At 47.8% G+C, this 24,153-nt stretch overlaps 1 protein-coding gene across 1 annotated transcript in view; it reads left to right on the top strand.

Annotated features, from left to right (window-relative positions):
- SAP30BP (SAP30 binding protein) overlaps positions 1–24,153 on the top strand; it is a 44,674-nt gene that overhangs the window by 12,927 nt on the left and 7,594 nt on the right. Inside the window, exon 4 of the mRNA XM_066235698.1 lies at positions 18,501–18,543. Within this exon, the coding sequence (XP_066091795.1) occupies positions 18,501–18,543 (43 nt within the window). The remainder of the gene's footprint in view (positions 1–18,500; positions 18,544–24,153) is intronic.

The raw sequence follows: 24,153 nt of genomic DNA on the forward strand, positions 1-24,153 counted from the left end.
AAACACCGGTTCACTGAGTTACGCAGATCTTCTCAATGTTGACACGTTTGTTTTTTGTTTTTTTAGCAAGAGAGAGAGAGACAAGAAGGAGAGAGAGATGAGAAGTATCAACTCGTAGTTGCAGCACGATGTTTATTGATTGCTTTCTCATACATGCCTTAAACCAGGGGGCTCCAGCCAAGCCCGTGACCCCTTGCTCAAGCCAGTGAGCCCTCACTCAAGCTGGTGAACTCGGAGTCTCGAACCTGGGTCCTCAGCATCCCAGGTCGATGCTCTATCTATTGTGCCACCATCTGGTCAGGCATATTGGTTCTATAAAAGTAAAAAAAAAAAAATTGTATTTGTTTGTGACATAGCTGATCTCATCAGACAAGCCATTAAGTATTGGGAAGCTGTCTTGCTCACCAGTGGGGAATATACATTTTCCCAGATTCTAATTTTTGCTGGAGCACTTGAGTGTTATTTACAATAAATACTCTCGGTTTTCCTTGAAATGACAGGCTTTGTTTTTGGGATGTCTGCCAAACTCCAAAATCAGAACCACCAGTTTTGTCTCTCAGTCATTCTGTCAGGTAAAAGAAAGCAGCTAGTTAGGCTTGGAACTCAAGTAATTACATAAGTGCTTTTTCTTGAGATGACCAAGTTTATACATCCTTCTCGTGTCATCATACAGAATGCTTAAAAAAAAAAAAAAATTGTACTCAAGGATATTCAGAAGTGAAACTGACTTTTATGCGGAGTTATTTTTTTCATTAAGTGAGAGGTAGGGAGGCAGAGACAGACTCTGGCAATGCTCTGCCCATCTGGACTGCTGCTCTGTTGCTCAGCAACTGAGCTATTTTATTGCCTGAGGTGAGGCCCTGGAACCATCCTCAGAGCTCGGGGCCAGATTTGCTCAAATCTTTTGAGCCATGGCTGTGGGAGGATAAGAGAGAGAGAAAGAGATGGGGGGGGGGGGGCTTGGAGAAGCAGATGGTTGCTTCTCCTGTGTGCCCTTACCAGGAACTGAACCTGGGACTCCACACGCCAGGCTGATGCTCTACCTCTGAGCCTACCAGCCAGGGCAAAAGCGGAATTTAATGTTCCAAAACTGGCTCAGTGACATGTGGGACAGCCTGGGAAGGGAGCAAAGGAGGACTGGTCATTGTACCTAACACTACTGAACACAGACTTGCCAGACATTATTAGACTAAGTATATACTTACAATTTACTATTTTCCAGATGAGAAACACTGCTGTTAAGGGCTGTCTCCAAGGGCAGTGGGAATTAAAACCCAGCTCTCTATCTCCAGGGCTTTAACCATCCTATCGCCTGGGCTGTGTCCTCTTCCTCTGGATGCTCTGCTGCTCCCTGGCAGCTCGAAGTCCCCTAAGGCTAAGAGCAACAGCCTAGAATTTGGTGCTGCTGCCTTGATTTATTCTGAAGGGCCAAAAGGTTAACAAGTTGACCCACCATTGCTCCTATAAATGGCATCAGGTTGAAACAGGTAAATAATGTCTTTGTGTTATGTAAAATAGTTTTGACCTTGCAGATCCCTAGGGGTCCACTGATCAACTTTGAGAACCACTGTTTTTCAAGAAACAAAAGTCTTGGGTCAGTCATATTAAATAACTGTGATAACTGCACTCATTGCTCTGAATGTGTCCATGAGGCTGTTGCTCTTAGCCTTAGGGGACTTCCAACTGCCAGGGAGCAGCAGAGCATCCAGAAGAAGAGGACACAGCCCAGATGATAGGATGGTTAAAGCCCTGGAGATAGAGAGCTGGGTTTTAATTCCCACTGCCCTTGGAGACAGCCCTTAACAGCAGTGTTTCTCATCTGGAAAATAGGCATGATGATAAAATCTGCCTCATTTATTTTATGATGCTTAACTAAGTAAATTGTAAGTATATACTTTGTCTAATAATGTCTGGCAAGTCTGTGTTCAGTAGTGTTAGGTACAACGACCAGTCCTCCTTTGCTCCCTTCCCAGGCTGTCCCACATGTCACTGAGCCAGTTTTGGAACATTAAATTCCGCTTTTGCCCTGGCTGGTAGGCTCAGAGGTAGAGCATCAGCCTGGCGTGTGGAGTCCCAGGTTCAGTTCCTGGTAAGGGCACACAGGAGAAGCAACCATCTGCTTCTCCAAGCCCTCCCCCCCCCCATCTCTTTCTCTCTCTCTTATCCTCCCACAGCCATGGCTCAAAAGATTTGAGCAAATCTGGCCCCGAGCTCTGAGGATGGTTCCAGGGCCTCACCTCAGGCAATAAAATAGCTCAGTTGCTGAGCAACAGAGCAGCAGTCCAGATGGGCAGAGCATTGCCAGAGTCTGTCTCTGCCTCCCTACCTCTCACTTAATGAAAAAAATAACTCCGCATTTAAACTAGAGTACACTCGGAGAGAGATCTTAAAGGGGACAAAACCACATCATGTGAGAAGTTAGGAGCTGGGAGAGAGAAAACCCCCAAAAGGTTTCCTGGGAAGACTTGGGTATTTTTTTTAATGTTTATTTTATTGATTTTAGAGAGGAAGGGAGAGAGAGAGAGAGAAGGAACATCAGTCTGTTCTGCATGTGCCCTGACTGGGGATCGAACTGGAAACTTCTGTGCTTCGGAACAACGCTCTAACCAGCTGAGCTATCTGGCCAGGGCTACTTGGGCATTATGGATAAGCAAAGTTGTGTTTTCTCTGACTTCATTATCTGTTGACTTAAAGTCAACAAGTGTAGAGTACAAAAACTAGGAACTGCCCTCATTTTTATCTCTTTGATGTTGTTACCAAATGAGTAGAATGCAAAGTGCCATATTTGGAGGTTTGAATAAGAGATGACAACTCCAGATACTTCTCTGGGGACCTTCTGGTCCTACTTAATCAGCCTGGGTGTCAGGGATGCTGGGGTAGCTCTGAATTTGCTGTTTCACCTTGAATTGGAGTAAAGGAAGCTGGAGGACGTGGTGAGCTGTCCAGGGAAACAATCGGTCAACACCTCGGGGTATTATATTGCTTTCTCTCACTTGAGTTCCCTGGCCTTACCTCTTCAGTAAGCAGCCCGACTCAGGTGTTCTGATTACTCAACAGAAGGTAGCACTGCTGTTCCAGGAAAAGTCAGATGAGGTGAGGAAGCCCTCGTTCTGTTCCTCACTTCAGGGCTGGGAACCTGACAGCTTAAGTGTTTCCTCCATCTGTTTGCCCTTGGCATATGAGCTTCCCTTTCACCACTCTCCTTTGTCCGTGTTTTACCTCGGTTGCCCTGGAATTTTTTCCCTTGTTTATTTTGTCCATATTCTCAGAGTTCCTGTGGATGAAGGTATTTCCACTCAATTACTGTCCCTGACACACCCTTCCTTTGAAAACAAACACGGACATTAATGATCTGGCTCGAGAGCTGGAGCAGCATCACTGGCTACATGGGAGGTCGGCCTCCCTGAGGTGCTGTGTCCAGGCTGTGACCCAGGGAAAGAATCCTTCTGGCCAAGGAGCAAACATTTGTCAAAATAGTGTCTCTGGGTCAAGAAGGTATCATCTGGTGGGGGGAAAATTGTTTCAGCATTTTTTAAAAGGCGTGTATAATCCCAATTAAAAGAAAACATCTAAAAAATTATTCAGGCCGAAAAGTCATGCTGAAATACGGAGTTCAGAGCTTAGAGCCAGTCTCATGGACTTGGAGTCAGAGGCCTGGGTTGAGCGCTAGCGTGGCCTCTCTGCCGCTGTGGATCACAGCACAACTTAAACTGCACTTGGCGGTCTGTGAAGTCAGGGATGTGGTTCCCACTTTACCAGGTGGCCATGACAGCGTTATGGGAAGACATATGTGAACGTGCTTTTGAAGGTCTGATCTCAAGTATCTGCTGGGAGTTTGAGACTCTATGGGGCCATATGTCATTTTTATCAGATTTAGGAAACAATTCTAAAATACAGTTGTTAGCATTGCTTTGCCTTTTTCAGCCAAAGTGAATCTGATCATATGCCCTCATCCTGTGGGTCAGAAGTTGCCACATTTCTCAATCCCCAGCACCCTATGGAACTCCTAGGCCAAAAGAAATCCCTAAAAATTCTGTTTAACTCATTGGTTCCAACAGTCAGTATAATTGTGCACACAACCTAGTAGCTGCTTGAAAAAAATAACACATTGTGCAGATCTGACAGATGTTGCATGATGCTGTGTTCCCTTGAAACTGTTAAATGTCACTGCACCTTTGTAAGTTTGCTGTGGCGTCCTGCGGTGCCTTGATGGGTGGTGTGGAACTCTGTTAGTGGTTAGTTTTTTTTTGTTGTTGTTTTTTTTTAATTTCTTTTATTTATTCATTCATTTTAGAGAGGAGAGAGAGAGGGGGAGAGAGGAGAGAGAGACAGGGGGGAGGAGCTGGAAGCATCAACTCCCATATGTGCCTTGACCAGGCAAGCCCAGGGTTTTGAACCAGCGACCTCAGCATTTCCAGGTCGACGCTTTATCCACTGCGCCACCACAGGTCAGGCTGTTAGTGGTTAGTTTTAAAGTTCTATTGTGGTGGAGCTTCATAAAGTCCTCACTTACCCTGCCCTGGAGACCTGGCCTGCCAAGGGAACAGGTCTCTGCCTTCAGTGGCTGTACATACACACCTGAATTTCCCTTTAGAAGGTCAAGTTAGTCCTGATTACCATGTTATTAAATGACTTGGAGTCTAGATGAAGGATACAATTGGTTTAATAGTTCCCTCACTTTCTATCCTCTTCTGCCCCTTCCCCTTGACCCAGCATGATTAGTGATCTTTTAAAATATCAGAATCAAAGATCTGGAACCAAAAACTGCCCAGGAAGCTTGTTTCCCAGGAATTTGCTGTTGACCACTGATTTGAGGAAGAACTTTCAGGAGCCTGCCAGCAATTGCAACACTTCAGATCGAAACCTTAAGAAATCTTTATTGACCATGTCTGGAAAGAGGCTCCAGACCTGTGCCAGCTTCTGCAGGGTCACTGCACAGCAAAACATTTGTCTGCTTGGGCTTCGCATATGCTTGCTGTACCTCCAGGACTCCGCATGCAGAATGGAAGATGCTGAAGTTTTTCATAAACAGGCAGCTTAGGGCTCTGTCCATCCTGAGGGACACTTTGGAAGGCATGTTTTTGGTGTGGCATAGGAGCTGAGACCCCTTCTGGCCTTTGAAAATGGCTCCTGTGTGCCTTTGCTTGGTGAGCATCTGGAGAACCCTCTGTCATAGAATGTTTTACTGAGAGTTATTTTACGGGATTCAACAGCAGAGGTTATATGTTAATGCTTAAACTCGTACTTTTCCTTAGAGGTCTTTGGCATGGGAAGGGTTGGGTTGTATGCCACTGTTTTTCTAGTGGTTATCCTACCAGGGTTTTTTGTTTGGTTGGTTGGTTTGGTTTTGGGGGGGGGGGGGTAAATTGATTTTTAGAGAGAGATCACTTTGTTGTTCCACTGATTTATGCATTCATTGATTGATGCTTGTATGTGCCCTGACCAGAGATAAAACCTGCAATCATGCTGTATGGGGACAACACTCTTAACTAACTGAACTACCCAGCTAGGAGCTGGTTTGATTTTCTGTCATACATATTTTACTGTAAAATGATTAATTATGGCAAGACTGATTATTTTGCAAAAGAAAAAAAATCATGGTCCTGACATTGTAGTCATTTCATCCTCCCCCTCCTACGTTTGCCTGTGTAGTCATTGCATGTTTGGTATCCAGTTTTGTCTCCATTTGTACTATAAACCTCTTCAGTGTTGCTACAATCTGAGTGATTGTAAGGCATGACACGAATGAATGATTAAAAACTAAACACTTAGGCCCTGGCCGGTTGGCTCAGTGGTAGAGCGTCGGCCTGGCGTGCGGGGGACCTGGGTTCGATTCCCAGCCAGGGCACATAGGAGAAGCGCCCATTTGCTTCTCCACACCCCCCCTCCTTCCTCTCTGTCTCTCTCTTCCCCTCCCGCAGCCAAGGCTCCATTGGAGCAAAGATGGCCCGGGTGCTGGGGATGGCTCCTTGGCCTCTGCCCCAGGCGCTAGAGTGGCTCTGGTCGCCGCAGAGCGACGCCCCGGAGGGGCAGAGCATCGCCCCCTGGTGGGCAGAGCGTCGCCCCTGGTGAGCGTGCCGGGTGGATCCCGGTCGGGCGCATGCGGGAGTCTGTCTGTCTCTCCCCGTTTCCAGCTTCAGAAAAATACAAAAAAATAAAATAAACACTTAAGCCTGACCAGGTGGTGGCACAATAGATAAAGCGTCAGACTGGGACATGGAGGACCCAGGTTCGAAACCCCGAGGTCGCCAGCTTGAGCCCAAGGTTGCTGGCTTGAGCAAGAGGTCACTCAGTCTGTTGTAGCCCCTCAGTCAAGGCACATATGAGAAAGCAATCAATGAGAAAGGTGCCACAACGAAGAATTGATGCTTCTCATCTCCCTTCTGGTCTGTCTGTCCCTATCTGCCCCTCTCTCTGACTCTCTGTCTCTGTCACACACACACACACACACACACACAAAGAATTATGTGGTATGTGAATTATATCTCTCAGTAAAACTGCCAAGAGAAAATTTTAATTTTCTAAATACTTCCAAAGGAGGAATAATAAAGAAAAGGTTGTGATCTACCAACTTATGCAACTTATATTCTAAGATACCATCATTAGCAACACACTTTTTCATATCAATTTCTTTCCTTGTCTTATTTTTAGCTAGCTAGAATAAAATCCAGAATTAGTACACTATAGTAAACTGTGTTGTATGGTAGCTGTTGGATAAAATGCTGTGCAGGTAGTGTCTTTCCAGTGAGATTTTCTGATGAACAAGGAACATGCTGTGTTCTTTACATGAGTCAGAAGAAATGACTCATTCTTTAAAACTTGAGTTCTTGTTGGAAATCTACATGGTTCTTCACTCAGTATGGAAGAATGGCTTAGTAAGGGTCAGGGTTAGGTAGCATTTTTTGTATAAGCCCTCAGGAAGTATCTAACCTAAGAACAAGGGTGGCAGCACCTATTGTTTATACGATTAAGTCTTTAGGACCCACCCTTCCGTTCAAGTCAACTCATGCATGTGTAACTCACTGGGGCACCATGAACTCTTGAGCTGTTTCCCTGATCGTCATAGTTAAAAGGTAATAGATTCGACTGTCTTCCCCTTAAGTCAACAATTTAACACCTGCTTTGCTCTGCGACCTGCTATGGAGTCATTCCTGAAGGTGCCTTCTTCCTCTTTGGGTCTTTGATATTGGCTTCTACAGTGTTTGAACCAAGGCCTTTATGGAAACTATTACTGTTTGCAGCCTCCTAGTGCAGAGGAAGGAGGTGAGAAGTTAGAAAGTGGTATCATTGGGCATTGAAGTCAGACAGACTCAGGTTTAAATTCCAGCATGGTAGTTTACTGGGCAAGAAGCTGTTTAATTGCACTTTGCCTCAGATTATTACTCATCTCTAAAATGGCAATAATAATGTCTGTCTCGTGGAGTTTAAGTGGTGGGTATAGAAAAATTACAGCATGACTCACCTGAGACCGGAAAAGGAAATGGCCCCTTACCGTTTGCTGGTTTGGGAGCTGTCCACTCTTAACTTCTTGCTGAAAGTTGTCCTGTGGCCTTGGAATTGTTGAGAATGCCCAAGCTTACTTAACATTTGGCATTTCCTTTCTCTCACGAAAGTGAACGGCCAAATGGCCTTCTGTTGGCTCACCTTTTACAAGGCTTGGGTTGCCCTTACAGAAGTGGGAGACATGGGATTTCCATGCTGGGGAGAGCCCACCCACCCCAGGCTGAGGTCTGCAAGTCTTTCTGGGGGGTGACCTGATCTGAGTGGCAGACAGTGGGAGAGATGGGCTAGCTATGGAAATGGTTCTTCTGTTGATCAGACTGAAAGAAATCCAAGCTAGGTCCTTTGGCTACATCTTAAGATGAGCACTGCTGGTAGAAACCTTGTTATTGCTGAAAGTTGTGGTCACATGCAGAGGAGACCAGTAACCGTTATTCTCTCTGTGACCCCTCTCTCAGTTCCCCTGCAGCCAGCAGGGCCTTCTTGACTGCACTTGTTCCAAGTCAGATGGAGTTCAGACTCCCACCAGAAGCCCCACCTGCTCCTGCATGGCCCTAGGTCTTGGAGCAGAGAAGGAGTCACTGCGGCCCCAATCCGCCTGCCCCGCAGCCCTGCAAGCCCCAACACACTTTCCTCCCTTTGGGCCAGATGCTACGGATTACTAACCGAGGTGTGGCTGGGCCCCTCCTTTCCCAGTTGGGATTTATCTTTGTGAAATTATATGATGCAGAAAGCAAGCTATCTGTCCTTAGAGATCTAGCCCTTCCCTCCTTCATTCTGTGCTTTTCATTTTTTTGTTTTGTTTTGGAATATTTTTAAATGCTTATATTTAGCAACATTAATACTTTTTTTTTTTTTTTTTTTTCATTTTTTCATTTTTCTGAAGCTGGAAACGGGGAGAGACAGTCAGACAGACTCCCGCATGCGCCCGACCAGGATCCACCCGGCACGCCCACCAGGGGCGACGCTCTGCCCACCAGGGGGCGATGCTCTGCCCATCCTGGGCGTCGCCATATTGCGACCAGAGCCACTCTAGCGCCTGAGGCAGAGGCCACAGAGCCATCCCCAGCGCCCGGGCCATCTCTGCTCCAATGGAGCCTTGGCTGCGGGAGGGGAAGAGAGAGACAGAGAGGAAAGCGCGGCGGAGGGGTGGAGAAGCAAATGGGCGCTTCTCCTGTGTGCCCTGGCCGGGAATCGAACCCGGGTCCTCCGCACGCTAGGCCTTAATACTTTTTAATGCAAAATATCAATATGGAATGCAGTATACATAGTTAATTATATAAATTACAAAATAATTAAAAGATTTATTTAAGAAGTATTTATAAGAGCTGTTTGAAGTTACATGGCGTTCTTTCCATTGTATCACCTCTAAATGGTGAGGCACAGGAGATGGAGGCCCATTTGAATCTGCGGTGGGGATCTACCTACTCTACTACCTGGACCAAAGTCTCCTTCTGTGTTTTAATCCCTATCACTCGCGATGCTGCTGTGCGATTTCTTGGTTCAATGGTATTTTGCTCATTTGTGTTCCTAACTATGGGATTAGGGAAATTTTCCTAAACTGTGCCTTAATGGTGATGGCATTCCTTCTGGCCCTGTAGATAATTAATTCCTCTTCCTGTCCATGTGTAGGTGACAACTGGTTGGCTTTCCCAGGCTCCTAGCTTTCTGTTATCTCCGTTACATTTGCCCCAATGTTAATCCAATACCTCAGATTAGTGGCTAACCTCTCAGGCAGGATATACATTTGTAATTTGCTGGCCATGTTGAGTGTGTCTCAAAGACTTCACTTTGTCCTCAGCCTTACAAAGCTGTCTCCTTTGTCCTTGTCTGGCTCCAAGGTCCCACCGTATCCCCTGCCACCCCAAATAACAACTTGGAGCATAGAGACACAGTTTTCATGGAAGACCTTTAAGAAAAAGGCACAGCTTGGCCTCACCACTGAGGACGACTCAGATCCTTGATGGGCAGTGATCTTAATACCCAGGCACAGCCACCCTAACACCCTCTCCCCTGGAAAGGAGGAGGGGGATGGAGTGGCCCTCTCTGAACATCTTCTACAACTTTCAGGAAACTCAGAATCTTCGTGTCTTGAATCAAATATGGACTCACATTTGGAATAGTCAGATAACAAAGTCTATCCCTTGGAAACACTCTGGCCAAAGCTTTGCATTTATATTAAAGTCTGGTTGGTTCCCTGTGATCAGCGCCATGCTAAGCAATGTCGACTTTGCTGTAGCCAGAAATTTCAGATAGAGGAAGAGACTGTTTCCTACTGTCTCCTTGCCTTTTCTTAGATCTACAAGGCCAGTTTTATAGCTGGCTTAATTTGTCTTGGCAGACGCTGTTTAACCCTTTCTTGTAGAGATGTCTCTGCTTGTGGAGCTCAGCCTTCCTGTCAAGATGCTGGGAGTGAAGGCAAGTCCATTGCCTTCAAAGTGGCCCCACCAGCTTCCGCCCATTTTTCTGATAAAGTGAGTTTTTCAGTCCCCAGGCAGGCAGTGTGCCACAGTAGTGGTCCATCCTGACCAACAGGATACAACTGAAGGAAGTGTGCTGGTGACAGGCTTTCTTCTGAGCTCTCCTGTGTGTGTGAGTAAAACAGCCCATGCCAGGCATCCATGCCAGGGGACCCTGTTCCGGGACTTCCTCAGAGCCTTGGGATTACTAGCAGCTCTCAATCCGTGCCCCCAAAGATAGATAGTGTAGCGTCTATCACACTACAGTGATTTTATTCTGGAGCTTGGAGATGTTTTGAGAAAAGTTCCAGAATTGCTACTTTCTTGGCAGCATGAGGTGACTCACACATTATCTCAGAAAACCCTGTTCTGATTGTCAGTTTGATACTTTCAAGAGGGCTTCTGGGCCCACCAGTTGCTTCTGAAGCAGCAGTACTGTGCTGACAACTTCATGGGCTATAGTGAGAATTAAATTAGACCTTTCATTGAAGTGGTTAGCATCACGCCTACAATTAGTCCCTTAGATTGAGTTCTGTTATATTATATCTCTAGTGTTTGACCATTGCATGGTTCATAACAAATGCTCAATCAATCATTTGTGGAGTAAATAAGTGAACTAACTATATAATAGTCTGTCTTTTTGTCTCAGGATTAGGAGTAGCAAGCTAGATTTAAGGTTTTCAATGTAGTGTTGGTGCCCCCTTTTTCCTTCTTTACTCCATCCAGCCCAGCCCCTTTCTCTAGTTCCTCTTCTGCTGCCTCCCTTTCTGATACTGAGTCCACACTGTGAACCTGAATGTGGACTTGAACAGATTTGGAGTCTGGGGGTCAAAGCACTAGAGCTAAAGGTGGCTGTGAAACCCTAAACTGGACTGAAGAAAAACTGACCACTAGCCAGTTACAAAGGGTGTGTGTGTGTGTGTGTGTGTATGATCAGTGTTTGAGCACCTCTTGTGAGCAGGGCATTGACTGCAGGTGCTGGGGACACAATAGTAAGACAGTGACGGTGCAGGGTAAAGCAATGTCCTCATTGTCTGGGGCAGAGGGTGGTAAAGAAGGCTTCCTTGAGCTGAATTCTGAAGTCTGAATGGGGCTAACCAGGGAGGAGTTGGGAAGGGAGATGTTTCAGGGAGCAGATTTGCTAGGGCCCTGGTGGACACTGTGCAGGAGGAGGAGGCTAAAGTGGTCAGCAGGTAGTCTCCTGGGGCCTGGGGCCACAACACGGATTTTTTTTTTTTTTTTTTTTTTTTTAAGAGTTACCTGCCTGGCCTGTGGTGGCACAGTGGATAAAGCATCGACCTGGAACGCTGAGGTCGCCGGTTCAAAACCCTGGGCTTGCCTGGTCAAGGCACATATGTGAGTTGATGCTTTCTGCTCCTCCCCACTTCTTTCTCTCTCTCTCTCTCTCTCTCTCTCTCTCTCCTCAAAAAAAAAAGTTACCTTTCTGATTTTTTTTTTTAATTCATTTTAGAGAGAGAAAGAAGGGGGGAGGAGCAGGAAGCATCAACTCACATATGTGCCTTGACCAGGCAAGCCCAGGGTTTTGAACCAGCGACCTGAGCGTTCCAGGTTGATGCTTTATCCACTGCGCCACCACAGGTCAGGCCTGGATTTATTTTTAAGTAGGTACTTTGCTCATTAAGTGAGATACTAGGCTTTGTAACTACGTGGGCAGCCCCAGATCTGAGAGCCTATGAAATTTGGAAGGCATTGTTTTACTAATCTCCCTCTCCAGCTGCCTCCTGCTTTTAAGATGCCAGATTACATTATTCAACAGAAAACATACAGTCTGCAACACTCTTCTGGCTGTCCTTGCCCCCTGTGCCAAGTGCTTTCTCTGTGCCTTATGCTCAAAGGGAAGGGGGGAGTGACTCTAGACATGACAGAATTCTAGAGCTGTTAAAGGCTGTTACTTTGTCTCAAGTTGGATCCTAGACCTTTGAGTGTGCTTTGTGGGGCAGGTTCCAGAAAGGACAGGTGAGGTGTTATTAACGGTAGCAAGTAAACTGATGCTTCTCTGCTGAGTCCGTCCTCACAGCTCAAACACAGCTTGTCCTGCTTCATGGAGCCATATTGTCTTGACTCCTTCCTCTGTTTCATAGTTTTGTTGGTGGCTAGACTTTTGGTTTCTCAGCAAGGTGACCCACATTCCGGTTCTTGAACACAAGACCCCTGTAATTCCTCAACATAAGGACCCTTTCATAGCTGTTGCATTCTTACAAGTCTTGGACACAATTGCTATATATTTTTAAATTTATATTTATTGATTTTACTGAGAGAGGAAGAGAGAAAGACAGGAACATCAATCTGTTCCTGTATGTGTCCTGAGCAGGGATTGAACTGACAACCTCTCTGCTTTAGAACAACGCTCTAACCAACAGAGCTATCTGGGCAGGGCAGACACAGTTGATTAAGAACCAAAATTTGGGGCCCTGGCCGGTTGGCTCAGTGGTAGAGCGTCGGCCTGACGTGCGGAAGTCCCAGGTTCGATTCCCGGCCAGGGCACACAGGAGAGGCGCCCATCTGCTTCTCCCCCCTCTCCTTCCTCTCTGTCTCTCTCTTCCTCTCCCGCAGCCGAGGCTCTATTGGAGCAAAAAGATGGCCCGGGCGCTGGGGATGGCTCCTTGGCCTCTGCCCCAGGCGCTAGAGCGGCTCTGGTCGCGATGGGCAGAGCATTGCCCCCTGGTGGGCATGCCAGGTGGATCCCGGTCGGGATGTCTGCCTGACTGCCTCCCCCCCCCCCCCCCCCCCCGTTTCCAGCTTCAGAAAAATACAAAAAAAAAAAAAAAAAAAAAAAAAAAACCAAAATTTGGCAGGTTCACATCACTTCTTCAGGGATGTCCCCAGCCTGCTGCAGCCACTTTCTTGCCTGGTTGGGGGTGCTTTAGTCTCACATGAAGCCTCAAGGGTGGGAGGGGGGCTGACAGTCAGATGACGAGGTCTGGCGTCAGAGTTTGGTTTCTCTGACCAGTCATTGCTCTCTCTCCTCCCTTTCCTGTATTTCTCTTGCCTTCTGTGGAAGCTGTGGGTTTTGTTTTGCTTTTCCTCATGTGAATTGGACTTGAACTAGAAAGCTGAAGCAGTTTACCTGGTCTTTTCCCCAAGAGCTTCTAGGTGAGGTGCTCTCCAAGGTGAGGTGCTTTGTTTTCACCTTCCTAGTGAACTAGGGCAAACCCCTCAGCCTCCCGTGTCTGAGGATGTGCACTGTGCCCAGGTCTGTCCCGGTCTCGGGGTTGTGTGTCCCATTCTTCCCGGCTGACGCAGACATCTGTGTGGTGAATAGATCTCCAGACTGAGGTCATACTTTGACCAACTGAGAATATCCACCTGGAGGCCAGGGAGATGGAATCATCCAGTCAAGATCGGTATCCCTGTGCATACAAGACAGGTGTGTCACTGTGCGTACAAGTCAAGACAGGTGTCCCTGAGCATTTTGAAACACTGCCTTGGGGAAGAGAAAGACAAGGAAGAGTGGTTTCTTGTTTTTTACTTGTAGCCTTCTAGCTGCCCCCCTTCCTGCCTCTTTAAGGGCATAGTGAGACTACCTACTATAGTTTTCGTCAAACCGGTTTCTTGAACTTCTGACAGTTTAATGATGTGAACCTTCTGTGTGTCTCCTTAGCTCTATCATTTTAAATGCTTCGTCGAATGTTTGTTCTGACACTGTGGCTGGCTCCCAAGATAGCTGTCATGGGTGCTTGGTTCTTTTTTGTACTGAATTTCTGGTATGTGACTTAAATGTGGCCTAAAAGACGTGTCTCTCTGTGCCTTCATCTTGAGTGTGGACACCCCCCACCATACCCCCAAATCCTTTCCTTCCCTGAGGTTGCTTTTGTTGGATGAAACATAAAGGAGAGTTGAGCATAAATGGTTCTTTGGAGTATTAGACACCTGCCCTCACTAGTCTTGCCAGATGCCCAACTTCCTTTCTTTTTTCTTTTTAATTTTTTTTATTTTTCTGAAGTGAGAAGTGGGGAGGCAGAGAGACAGACTCCTGCAGGCACCTGACCGGGATACACCTGGCATACCCACCAGGGGGCAATACTCTGCCCAGCTGGGCCAGTTGCTCCCTTGCAACCGGAGCCATTCCAGCGCCTGAGGTGGAGGTCATGGAGCATCCTCAGCTCCTGGGCCAACTTTGCTCCAGTGGAGCCTTGGCTGCAGGAGGAGAAGAGAGAGACAGAGAGAAAGGAGAAGGGGAAAGGTGAAGAAGCAGATGGGTGCTTCTCCTGTGTGCCCTGGCTAGGAATCAAACCCAGGACTTCCACATGCCAGGCCAACGTTCTACCACTGAGCCAACTGGCCAGGGCTCTAGCTCTCCTTTCTTTTTTTCCTTTTTTTTTTTTTTTTTTTTGTATTTTTCTGAAGTTGGAAACAGGGAGGCAGTCAGACAGACTCCCGCATGCGCCCCACCAGGATCCACCCAGCATGCCCACCAGGGGGCGATGCTTTGCCTATCTGGGGCATTGCTCTATTGCAACCAGAGCCATTCTAGCACCTGAGGCAGAGGCCACGGAGCCATCCTCAGCGCCCAGGCCAACTTTGCTCCAATGGAGCCTTGGCTGCAGGAGGGGAAGAGAGAGAGACAGAGAGGAAGGAGAGGGGGAGGGGTGGAGAAGCAGATGGGCCCTGGCTGGGAATCGAATCCGGTACTCCTGCATGCCAGGCTGACGCTCTACCACTGAGCCAGCCAGCCAGGGCTAGCTCTCCTTTCTTTTTTTTTTTTTTTTTTAAATATTTTATTTATTCATTTTGAGAAGGGGAAAGAGAGAGGAGGGGGAGGAGCAGGAAGCATCAACTCCCATATGTGCCTTGACTGGGCAAGTCCAGGGTTTCGAACTAGCGACCTCAGCATTTCCAGGTCGACGCTTTATCCACTGCGCCACCACAGGTCAGGCTAGCTCTCCTTTCTTGAAGAACTTTCTTCAGCATTGCTTGAAGTCCTGGGCTCAACCCCATTTGAGGAACACGTGATGCTGGGCATCAGTCCCTTCACCATAATCAAGCCTTTTTCATTCTCAGGCTCAGGGTGTGGGTTTAAGCTGCAGTAGGGTCCAAAAGAACTTGAGTTGATGTTTTTTTTCAGGAGCACCTCAGTACAGTGTGACACGTGCCCAGAGCTCACCACCCACCTTGTTCACGTCAGAGAGCAGAATTACATTCTGAAACATGACAAGGTGTGGCCACCAAAAGGCACGGGTTCTCATTGCTTGATTCCCTAGGGCATTAGAAGTCCCACGGGTGCCTGTGACACAAATAGGGTCTCTGAACAGCCACTGATTCTGAAGTCTTTCCAGGAAACCTTGGTGCAGAAATGTGCGGCTTTTAACCTTTGGAGTCCCATACGTTTGGCCTACAGGGTTCTCTTAAGGCAGGAGAATCTTCTCATGCTTGGAGTTGGGGCCACATCCATTGGTCAGCCTTTTACTTGGAGTGATCATGGAGTTGGATGCCACTGTGGAGAAGCTGGGGTGGGACTTGTTCCTGGGAACATTGGGTTTGGGATTAAGAGTCCATAGCTCCTTGGGGCTTAGGGTGCACTCTGGGCAAGCAGTACCCATGTGTGTATCTGTGTTTTCACACATGCACGTTTTGTGAGGGTAGAAAAGCAAACTGGCAAATTAAAACTAAGTACCAAGTTTACTTTTTAATGTATTTTTATGTGTAGAATGATTAAGTTGGGGGGAATGAGTAGCCAAGCCAAAAAAGAAGGCTAAACCACCTCAGCTAAGCCCAGGCAAGGACCTTTTGAAATGCAGGGATCCCGGGAAGGAGAGGGAGGGGGTTGGGGGAGGGGAGGGTTACAAAGAAAACCTGTTAGAAGGTGATGGAAGACAATTGGATTTTGGGTGATGGGAATGCAGCATAATCAAATGTCAAAATAACCTAGAGATGTTTTCTCTGAACATAATGTACCCTGATTTATCAATGTCACCCCATTAAAATTAATTTTAAAAAAAAGAAATGCAGGGATCCCTGCCCCTCCCCACTCCTATTGCCAGAGACAGAGAAGCTACAAGAAGCCACAGAGAGGCTTAGGGCCTTTGAGACTACCCAAGGAGCCCCTGAAGTAAACAAGTCCCCTTTGAAGAGATGTTGCTTGTTTGGTGATTAACTTCCTGCACCTCTGGAGTAGACACAGTAGAATTCCAACAATTCCAACATGGATATTTTGCCTCTTTCCTCAGCTCTGCATTTGGGGCCAGAGAGGGCTGGCACTGTGCAGGGTTTTGGGAAGGAGCCCCTAGGAGGCCTTTGAATAGTTAGTGGGTCAGTACTCCCTGTGACCAGCCAGTTGGCCCAGGAGAGGAGTTAGGATGTCCCCACCTGATGTTTTCTCACAGTTAGCTCCCAGAAAGCTGTCCCTTAGAGGGAAATTGAAGGGCCTTTTATGGTCCCACATTTTATTACTCTTCACCATTTGTTCCTGCAGAGTCCCTGCTACAAAGGATTGTTGTGGAGCCCTGGAGACTGACACTCTCCATGAATCAGCTGATTGATGACCAACCTAAATTTGTCATGGTAGTCTTCCAGGCGTGCCTATTGAACACAGGCCAGCCTCCTCTTTGCCCACCTGATTCGCAGGGGGTGGGGTGGTAGAGGAGCCAGGTTGCTGAGTATCCTGGCCTGGACATTATGCTGGTCAATGAATAGCTGCAGTGTTCAAGAGACTGAGGGGCCTATCCCACAAAGGAGGGACTTTTTGGGGAAGGGGATTGAGGTTCTACTCTGATCATAGTATAGAGCCATTGCATGGGAGATGTTAGGTGGCCTTCTTGTGCCTCCCTTTCGGACTTGTATCTTGGGCCTGACCTGTGGTGGCACAGTGGATAAAGCGTTGACCTGGAAATGCTGAGGTCGCGGGTTCAAAACCCTGGGCTTGCCTGGTCAAGGCACATATGGGAGTTGATGCTTCCAGCTCCTTCCCCCCCTTTCTCTCTCTCTCTCTCTCTCTCTCTCTCTCTCTCTCTCTCCCTCTCCTCTCTAAAATGAATAAATAAATAAAAAAGAATGTTTCACGGACTTGTATCTTGGTGTGACATTTCCTTGTGAGTGGAAAGGGGCAGTGCTGTACAGCTGTTTCCGTGCACATCTTGTTCCAGAGTTAATACTGTCTTAGCCCTCCCTCACCAAGCAGAGCGTAAGAAAATGAGACCCAACAGCTGCCTGGGAGCGCAGCTTCTGCTCTGATCATTAGCATGTGGTGACACTGGAGGCCCCCCGATCTAACTGGTCTAGTTTGAGGGACTAAGTTTCCCCACAAATTGAGAGACACAACGTTCCTGGCAGTGTACATTTGGGACTACAGGAGTAAAGGAAGTTCTCCCTACCCCTGTGCCAGGCTTGTGACAAGGCTAGGACAAGTCTTTCTTCAGGTAGATCCAGTTTAGATGAAGCATTTACTCAGCAGTGAAATGCAGAGCAAGTCCAGAAAAACACCTGGTAAGAAATCTTTGCGCCTTGGCCAGATGGCTTGGTTGGTTAGAGTGTCTTCCTGAAGCCCAAAGGTTGTTGGTTTGAATCCTGGTAAGGGCACATACAGGAATAGATTGATGTTCCTCTCTCTCAAATCAATAAATTAAAAAAAAAATTTTTTTTTTTAAAAAGCCTAACCTGTGATGGCACAGTGGATAAAGCATCGACCTGGAACACTGAGGTTGCCAGTTCAGACCTGCTGGCTTGCCTGGTCAAGGCACATGAGAATTGATGCTTCTTGCTCCTCCGCTCTTTTACTCTCTCTCTCTCTTTTGTTCTCTCTCTCTTTTCCTGCTCTCTAAAATGAATTTTTTTTAAAAAAAATTTTTAATAAAAAAAAACAAAAAACTTTTGTTCTTGGGTTCCTGCACACTGCTAGAACAAAGGATGCAGGGAAGTGGGTGTTTGGAGGGGTTGCATTAGGGTCAGAGAACGCTTTTCTCTAGGGAGAGTGTAAAGCCAGGGGAAAGAGAGCCGAGAGGTGAGCCGTGGAGAGGGGAGAGAAGCAGACTGCGTGCCAGGGCCTTCCAGGACCTGTTTGGCCAAAGACTTGCCACGCGTCTGCTCCAAGATTCTTTGGGCTACACCCCTGTGATTAAGTCTTTTATTTTTTTTTCTTAAATTAAAAGTAAGAAAAATCTCTTTTGAGATAGTCTTTTGTGTTTAGTTTTGGTATTTCATGAGGCACCTTTTGCTGCCTCAGAACCAGATCAGGGTGGCGGTGGTGTGACTAGCCAAGGGACAGCATCGGGCAGGGTCCAGGTATGCAGGTGATAGATGATGGCTGGCGTTTGTTCTCCTCACTCAACACTCGGTGGGTGTTGTTCTCCTCAGGCCATGGAGGAGAGACTGAAGCGGGTGACATGTACATCCCAGCTCCTCTGATAAAGGGAAAAAGGGAATTCTTGGATCCTACAAGGCCCCCAGAGCATCGGCTCACTCTGGGGATACCTTGTAGTGCCTTCACCTTTTTTCCTTTCTTGTGTATCCTAAGTGGTCTCTGTGGAAAGTAACTGGGTCAGGAGCACCAGGCTTACCTCCTTGCATTTCTGTTTTCTTTTGCAGGATAACCCAGAAGTAGAAAAGAGAGATCCACAGGAATTAGTTGGTAAGTGCCCAGGGGGACCCTGGGGGCGTATTTTTGAGCCTTGTTGGAGCTAACTGGCTTCCAGCCATGCGGGGCCTGTGGGCTTGGGGCTTCTCTCTGCAGGGCAGCTGCTCTGCTTGATCTTTGTCTCTCCTACACACTCTCTCTCTCTCTCTCAGAGCCTTTGGCATTTCCTAAGATGTCTGGGTAAGGGAACAATTCTTCTTTGAAAATCGTTAGTGGTGTGTTTCATTGGGCTCTGGTCAGTTGCCAGTGTTGTCAGGAGGGACTCAGGGCCCCCATTCATCTGGGAACTCATTCCCCTTTTGCCCTGGACCCATCCTCTGTCTGTGTACCTCTTCTCCCTGCTCTGCTGGCATATTCATGTGCTCAAGGAACAGACATGTGGCCTCTACTAGCATTTTGCTCTGTCCCCCCAGGAGACCATGCCTCACCGTCCTGGGACCCTTTGTGACTTGAGAGCAGGGTGGTTATATTTCTAGAAAATGGCATCCCAGTTCATGTTAAACCCCAGCCTCTTAAGCCTTTTACAAGTTCGTCAACTCCTTCAGAGTGGCCATGGACTTGAACTGCTTTCCCAAAGCCTGACCAAGCCTCATAACTGTGATCATCGCTCCCTGCCTGCTTAATCTTCACAAAGCAGGGTTTCTGCTGTCCAGCTGCTGGTCCCACGCCTCAGGGGGCCTGCAGAGCCTACTTCCGGGCCTCCTCACTAATTCTGGCCCAGGGGAGCCCAGGACTCAGCCTGGAAGCTCTGCTTCCTACAGCCCTCCTTTTTGTAGATAGGATCCTTTCACTGGAGTGGAAAGTAGGGACCCATTCTGGTTTTCTTAACTGAAAGAACTGAAAATTTTTCCTTATGTTCATCTTCTGAGCATGGATTGGGTAGGAACATGACCACTTAGAGCAGCCCAGACCCTTAGTAGAATTTTGTCTTTACTCCTGAACAGAGTGAGTCTTTCAAATCCTAAACACTGTAATTTTCCTAAAACCTTTGGGTTTGCTATCTAGAAAATGGCGCTCTAGCCTGACCAGGCGGTGGCGCAGTGGATAGAGCGTCGGACTGGGATGTGGAGGACCCAAGTTCGAGACCCTGAGGTTACCAGCTTGAGCGCGGGTTCATCTGGTTTGAGCAAAGCTCACCAACTTGGACCCAAGGCCCCTCCCTGGCTTAAGCAAGGGGTCATTCACACTGGGTCTGCTGTAGTCAAGGCACATATGAGAAAGCAATCAATGAACAACTAAGGTGTCTCAACGAAAAACTGATGATTGATGCTTCTCATCTCTCTCCGTTCCTGTCTGTCCCTAGCTATCCCTCTCTCTGACTCTCCCTCTGTCTCTGTAAATAAATAAATAAAAACTCTTTAAAAAAAAAAAAAGAAAGAAAATGGCACTGTAGGGGCATGCCAATTGGCCCTGTGGGCAGCGGAAGCAGAGCACCGCCCTGCCAGGAAGCCCATGGCCTCCTGAGTGGGTGACCCATGGGATAAGACTGAACTGGAGTAGGAGAACGCCTCTCCCCTCCCCTGCCTCACCCATGTTTGCTGTTTATTACCAAGAAACTGGGGGTGCGAGTGGAATGGTGGAGTCAGAGATCAGCCTGCCCAGGAGCCTGAAGCCACATTGTCCTTCGATCCTGTGCTTATGGGTGACGGAATGCATGTGGGCATCAGCCTTCTCCGCCCCAGCTTCTTCCACCACCAACTTTCACTTTTTCTCTCCTTGCCACTTTTTAAAAAATAGCTCTATGGCTTGACCAGGTGGTGGCGCAGTGGTTAGAGCGTCGGATTGGGATATGGAGAACCCAGGTTCGAGACCCCAGGGTCGCCAGCTTGAGCGCGGGCTCATCTGGTTTGAGCAAAGCTCACCAGCTTGGACCCAAGGTTGCTGGCTCGAGCAAGGGGTTACTGGGTCTGCTGAAGGCTCGCGGTCAAGGCACGTATGGGAAAACAATCAATGAACAACTAAAGTGCCCCAATGAAAAACTGATGATTGATGCTTCTCATCTCTCCGTTCCTATCTGTCCCTATCTATCCCTCTCTGACTCTTGCTCTGTCTCTGTAAAAATAAATAAAATAAATAAAAAATAGCTCTATGGAGTTGTAACTTAACAAAGAATAAGAGTCACCAATGTAAAATGGGCCGTTTGATGAGTTTTGACATAATGTAGTCATGTTAACCCCCACCAGAACCATAATGTAGAACATGACTTAGAATATCCCCTTGCAGAGGGTTTCCTCTAGCCTCAGGCATGACATGATCTTTCTTGACTATAGTTTTGCCTTTTATAGAATGTCACATAAATTAGGATTTCTCAGCCTCAGCATTGTTGACATTTTTGTTTTTTAGATCCATCCATGTTTTTGAGCATATCCATAGTTTCTTTTTTTTTTTTTTCCATTTTTCGAAGCTGGAAACGGGGAGGCAGTCAGACAGACTTCCCGCATGCGCCCGACTGGGATCCACCTGGCATGCCCACCAGGGGGCGATGCTTTGCCCCTCTGGGGCGTCGCTCTGTTGCGTCCAGAGCCACTCTAGCACCTGAGGCAGAGGCCACAGAGCCATCCCCAGCGCCCGGGCCATCTTTGCTCCAATGGAGCCTTGGCTGCGGGAGGGGAAGAGAGAGACAGAGAGGAAGGAGAGGGGGAGGGGTGGAGAAGCAAATGGGTGCCTCTCCTGTGTGCCCTGGCCGGTAATTGAACCCGGGAATCCTGCACGCCAGGCCGACGCTCTACCGCTGAGCAAACCGGCCAGGGCCTCCATAGTTTCTTTAGTGCTAAGTATCATTTCATAGTGGGGTTACACCACCATTCTTTCACCCATTCACCTGCAGAGGAAACAGACAGATCTTTAAGCCTCAGTTTTGATTACTGTTACCATTTCCTATTGAGGACACAATAGCTGAACAGAGTGGCTTGCACTCACAGTCAGCCCCTCTGCCTGAGCCCCACTCCTTTTGTCCACCCTCTAGATGGAGGACTCTTGGGCTATTCCTCAGATGTGAGAAGCATTTTTCTGTGTAGACCAACGGTTCTCAACCTGTGGGTCGCAACCCCAGCGGGGGTCAAACGACCAAAACAGGTCGCCTAAAGCCATCGGAAATACATATTTTATTTTAAAATGTATAATAAATATGTATTTTCCGGTGGCTTTAGGCGACCCCTGTGTTTTGGTCCTTCGACCCCCGCCGGGGTCGCAACCCACAGGTTGAGAACCGCTGGTGTAGACAGCCCCAGGTTTGATGGGGCAAATGTAAGCAGAGGAGCTGACCTGTAAGTCTGTCTATCACGGTAGCTGCTTGAGCGCACTCTGTTTATCCCCTCCAGGTGCCCACCAATGCCCAAGGAGGTTTTGGCACGTGGCACCTGGGTAGTATCCAGTTGGGTTCTTCGTGTCTCCTGTGAGCTAGAGACACCCCTGCCTCCTGCCCATAGCCCAAGCAGCATCCATGGGGCATCCCTTTACTCCCATTATTACTGACTAGCTGCTCCTGCTAGAGTGATACATGGCAGCTGTGTATGCCATTGCTGTTCACTGATTTGGGCGTGCATTGGTAAATTACGCCGACGGCAGACTTCTCAGTTTCTGAGTATGGCCACCCTCTTAGACCACTCCAACAGAACCAGGGGCAGCCACAGATGCAGGCTGCCCCCAAGTGCCTGGACATATTTCTCAATTTATTTCCTGGAGAAATGATTTAAGGTTCTGTGGCTGCTCAGCCAGCCACATTTATGGGTCTGGTGTCTTCTGCTTTAGGTTCACACTGGAACTTAGGCATGAACCACTAAATGTTGCTCCTGAAATCAATGGGATAAGCTTCTATCTAGTTTCTTGAATGTATCTCTTCACTTGCCAGCTAGTTCCTACGAATTCTCTTGTTGTAATCCAGGAGCTGAGGAGGACCTCTCCCTGTTTGAGCCTGAGTGTGGTGGTTGGGTTGCTATGGCAACACTGTCACACCCTGTTTTTCCAAAGGTTTTCCTGGCAAATGCCAAAGGGCATTCTTTGTCTCTCTGTCACGTGCACATACATTCTCTATCCCAGAGAAGAACTTAACCCTCCCTGCAATGTGCCCAGAGTCTGCCCAGGCCTTGCCTGCTTTTGTTGCTGATGCTCATGAAATCAGAGGACCCGCTCACCCAGCTAACCACTCTCAGCTTGTCTGTGCGGCCAGCTTGAATGCACTCCTGTTTCTCCTTGGGCTAGGAGGAAAGAGGAAGTCAGAATGAGATTTGAATGTCAGCCAGATCTGGGCGTCCCCCTTGCTTCAGGAGTCAGGAAGCTGAAGAAAGGTGCTGGGCAAAGAGAGCGTGTACTACCCTGATTGAACTGTTCCGAGGCTGCTCTGGTATCTTCAGCCACAGCTGGGTGGATCACCAGTCTCAGTCCTCTCGTCCTCACCCAGAATGGCAGCTCTAGTGCTGTGTTTTGGGCACACCCGTAACAGGTCCACGGACACACTGAGAGTCGGCACAGGGAGCTGTGTTGTGACACCCTGACCTGGGCTCAGCCCAGCCTTAGTACTGGCAATATGTGCGGGCTTGTTCAGCCACAGCTGAGACTGGCAAAGCCAAGGATCTGTACTCTCAACCGTGTTCAGCACTGAGTTATGTCATCCCCATGGAGTCCCATGGCTACTCGGGGCCCAGGACCTGACACACAGTGGGCACCCAGTAAGTTCTCACTGGGTGTTATTGGTGCTGGTTTGTTCATTCTTTCCCTTCATCCTGCCCCAACCCGTCCCGCCTGCTATTTGCTCATTGTATGGTCCTTTTCATGAGAGAATGAATGTTTTAAAGAGCACAGACTCACTCTTACAACAAATAGTGTATTGTCTGAGTGATCCAGAACACAACTCTGCAGTCGCCAGGGTGGCCAGAGGCACAGGGAAGGGGGACGGAGAGAAACTTGGGTGGGCAATGGCAGGTCTCAGAGGGAATTGTCCCTAGGGAGTTGTGATTCTCCACATCAGAATCAAGCCTTTTGTTCCCAAGAATGGGGTAGACCAAAAGAAGGTTGATTGTTTTTGTTTTAAAGACAAAACTAATCTCCAACAGGTAATTTTTAAAAATGTCATTTATGCACAAGGCAGCTTTGAATACTTTGAGCCCCCCCCCCCCAACCTAGGGAGCCCTGTGCCCTGTTTCTCCTCTATCTTAGGGTAAGAAGGGTGGTGCCAAACAACTGAGTTTCCAGAATCCTGGGAGGGTGTTTTAGGAACACAGCCAGTGGAGGGCTGGAGTCAGTGGAGTCGGCTCACACTGTCAGCCAGTGTACACAGCTCTTACCAGCCTTGGGTTCAGCGACTTCACATTGGTAACTTGAAATTGGCCAGGGCACAATTTTCACCATGGAAACTGGCAGATGCCGCAGATCCCAGCTGTTCCCCTCCCACCTCCCATTTACCATCACGCCCCAGACATGCTCTTTCTTGCTGTGACATGGTGGCATGCATTCTTTACATTTGTACCCTCTGCCTGAGCCATTCTTCCCCCAAGTTGGCACGTGCTGGCTCCTTCTGGTCATGTTTTCTCAACTCAAATGACACCACCTCTGAAAGAGACCACTCTGAACAGTGTTTTGTAACATTTGTTCATTCCTGAAAACATT

The sequence above is a fragment of the Saccopteryx bilineata genome, chromosome 6 (assembly GCF_036850765.1).
Source record: "Saccopteryx bilineata isolate mSacBil1 chromosome 6, mSacBil1_pri_phased_curated, whole genome shotgun sequence".
Classification (NCBI taxonomy): domain Eukaryota; kingdom Metazoa; phylum Chordata; class Mammalia; order Chiroptera; family Emballonuridae; genus Saccopteryx; species Saccopteryx bilineata.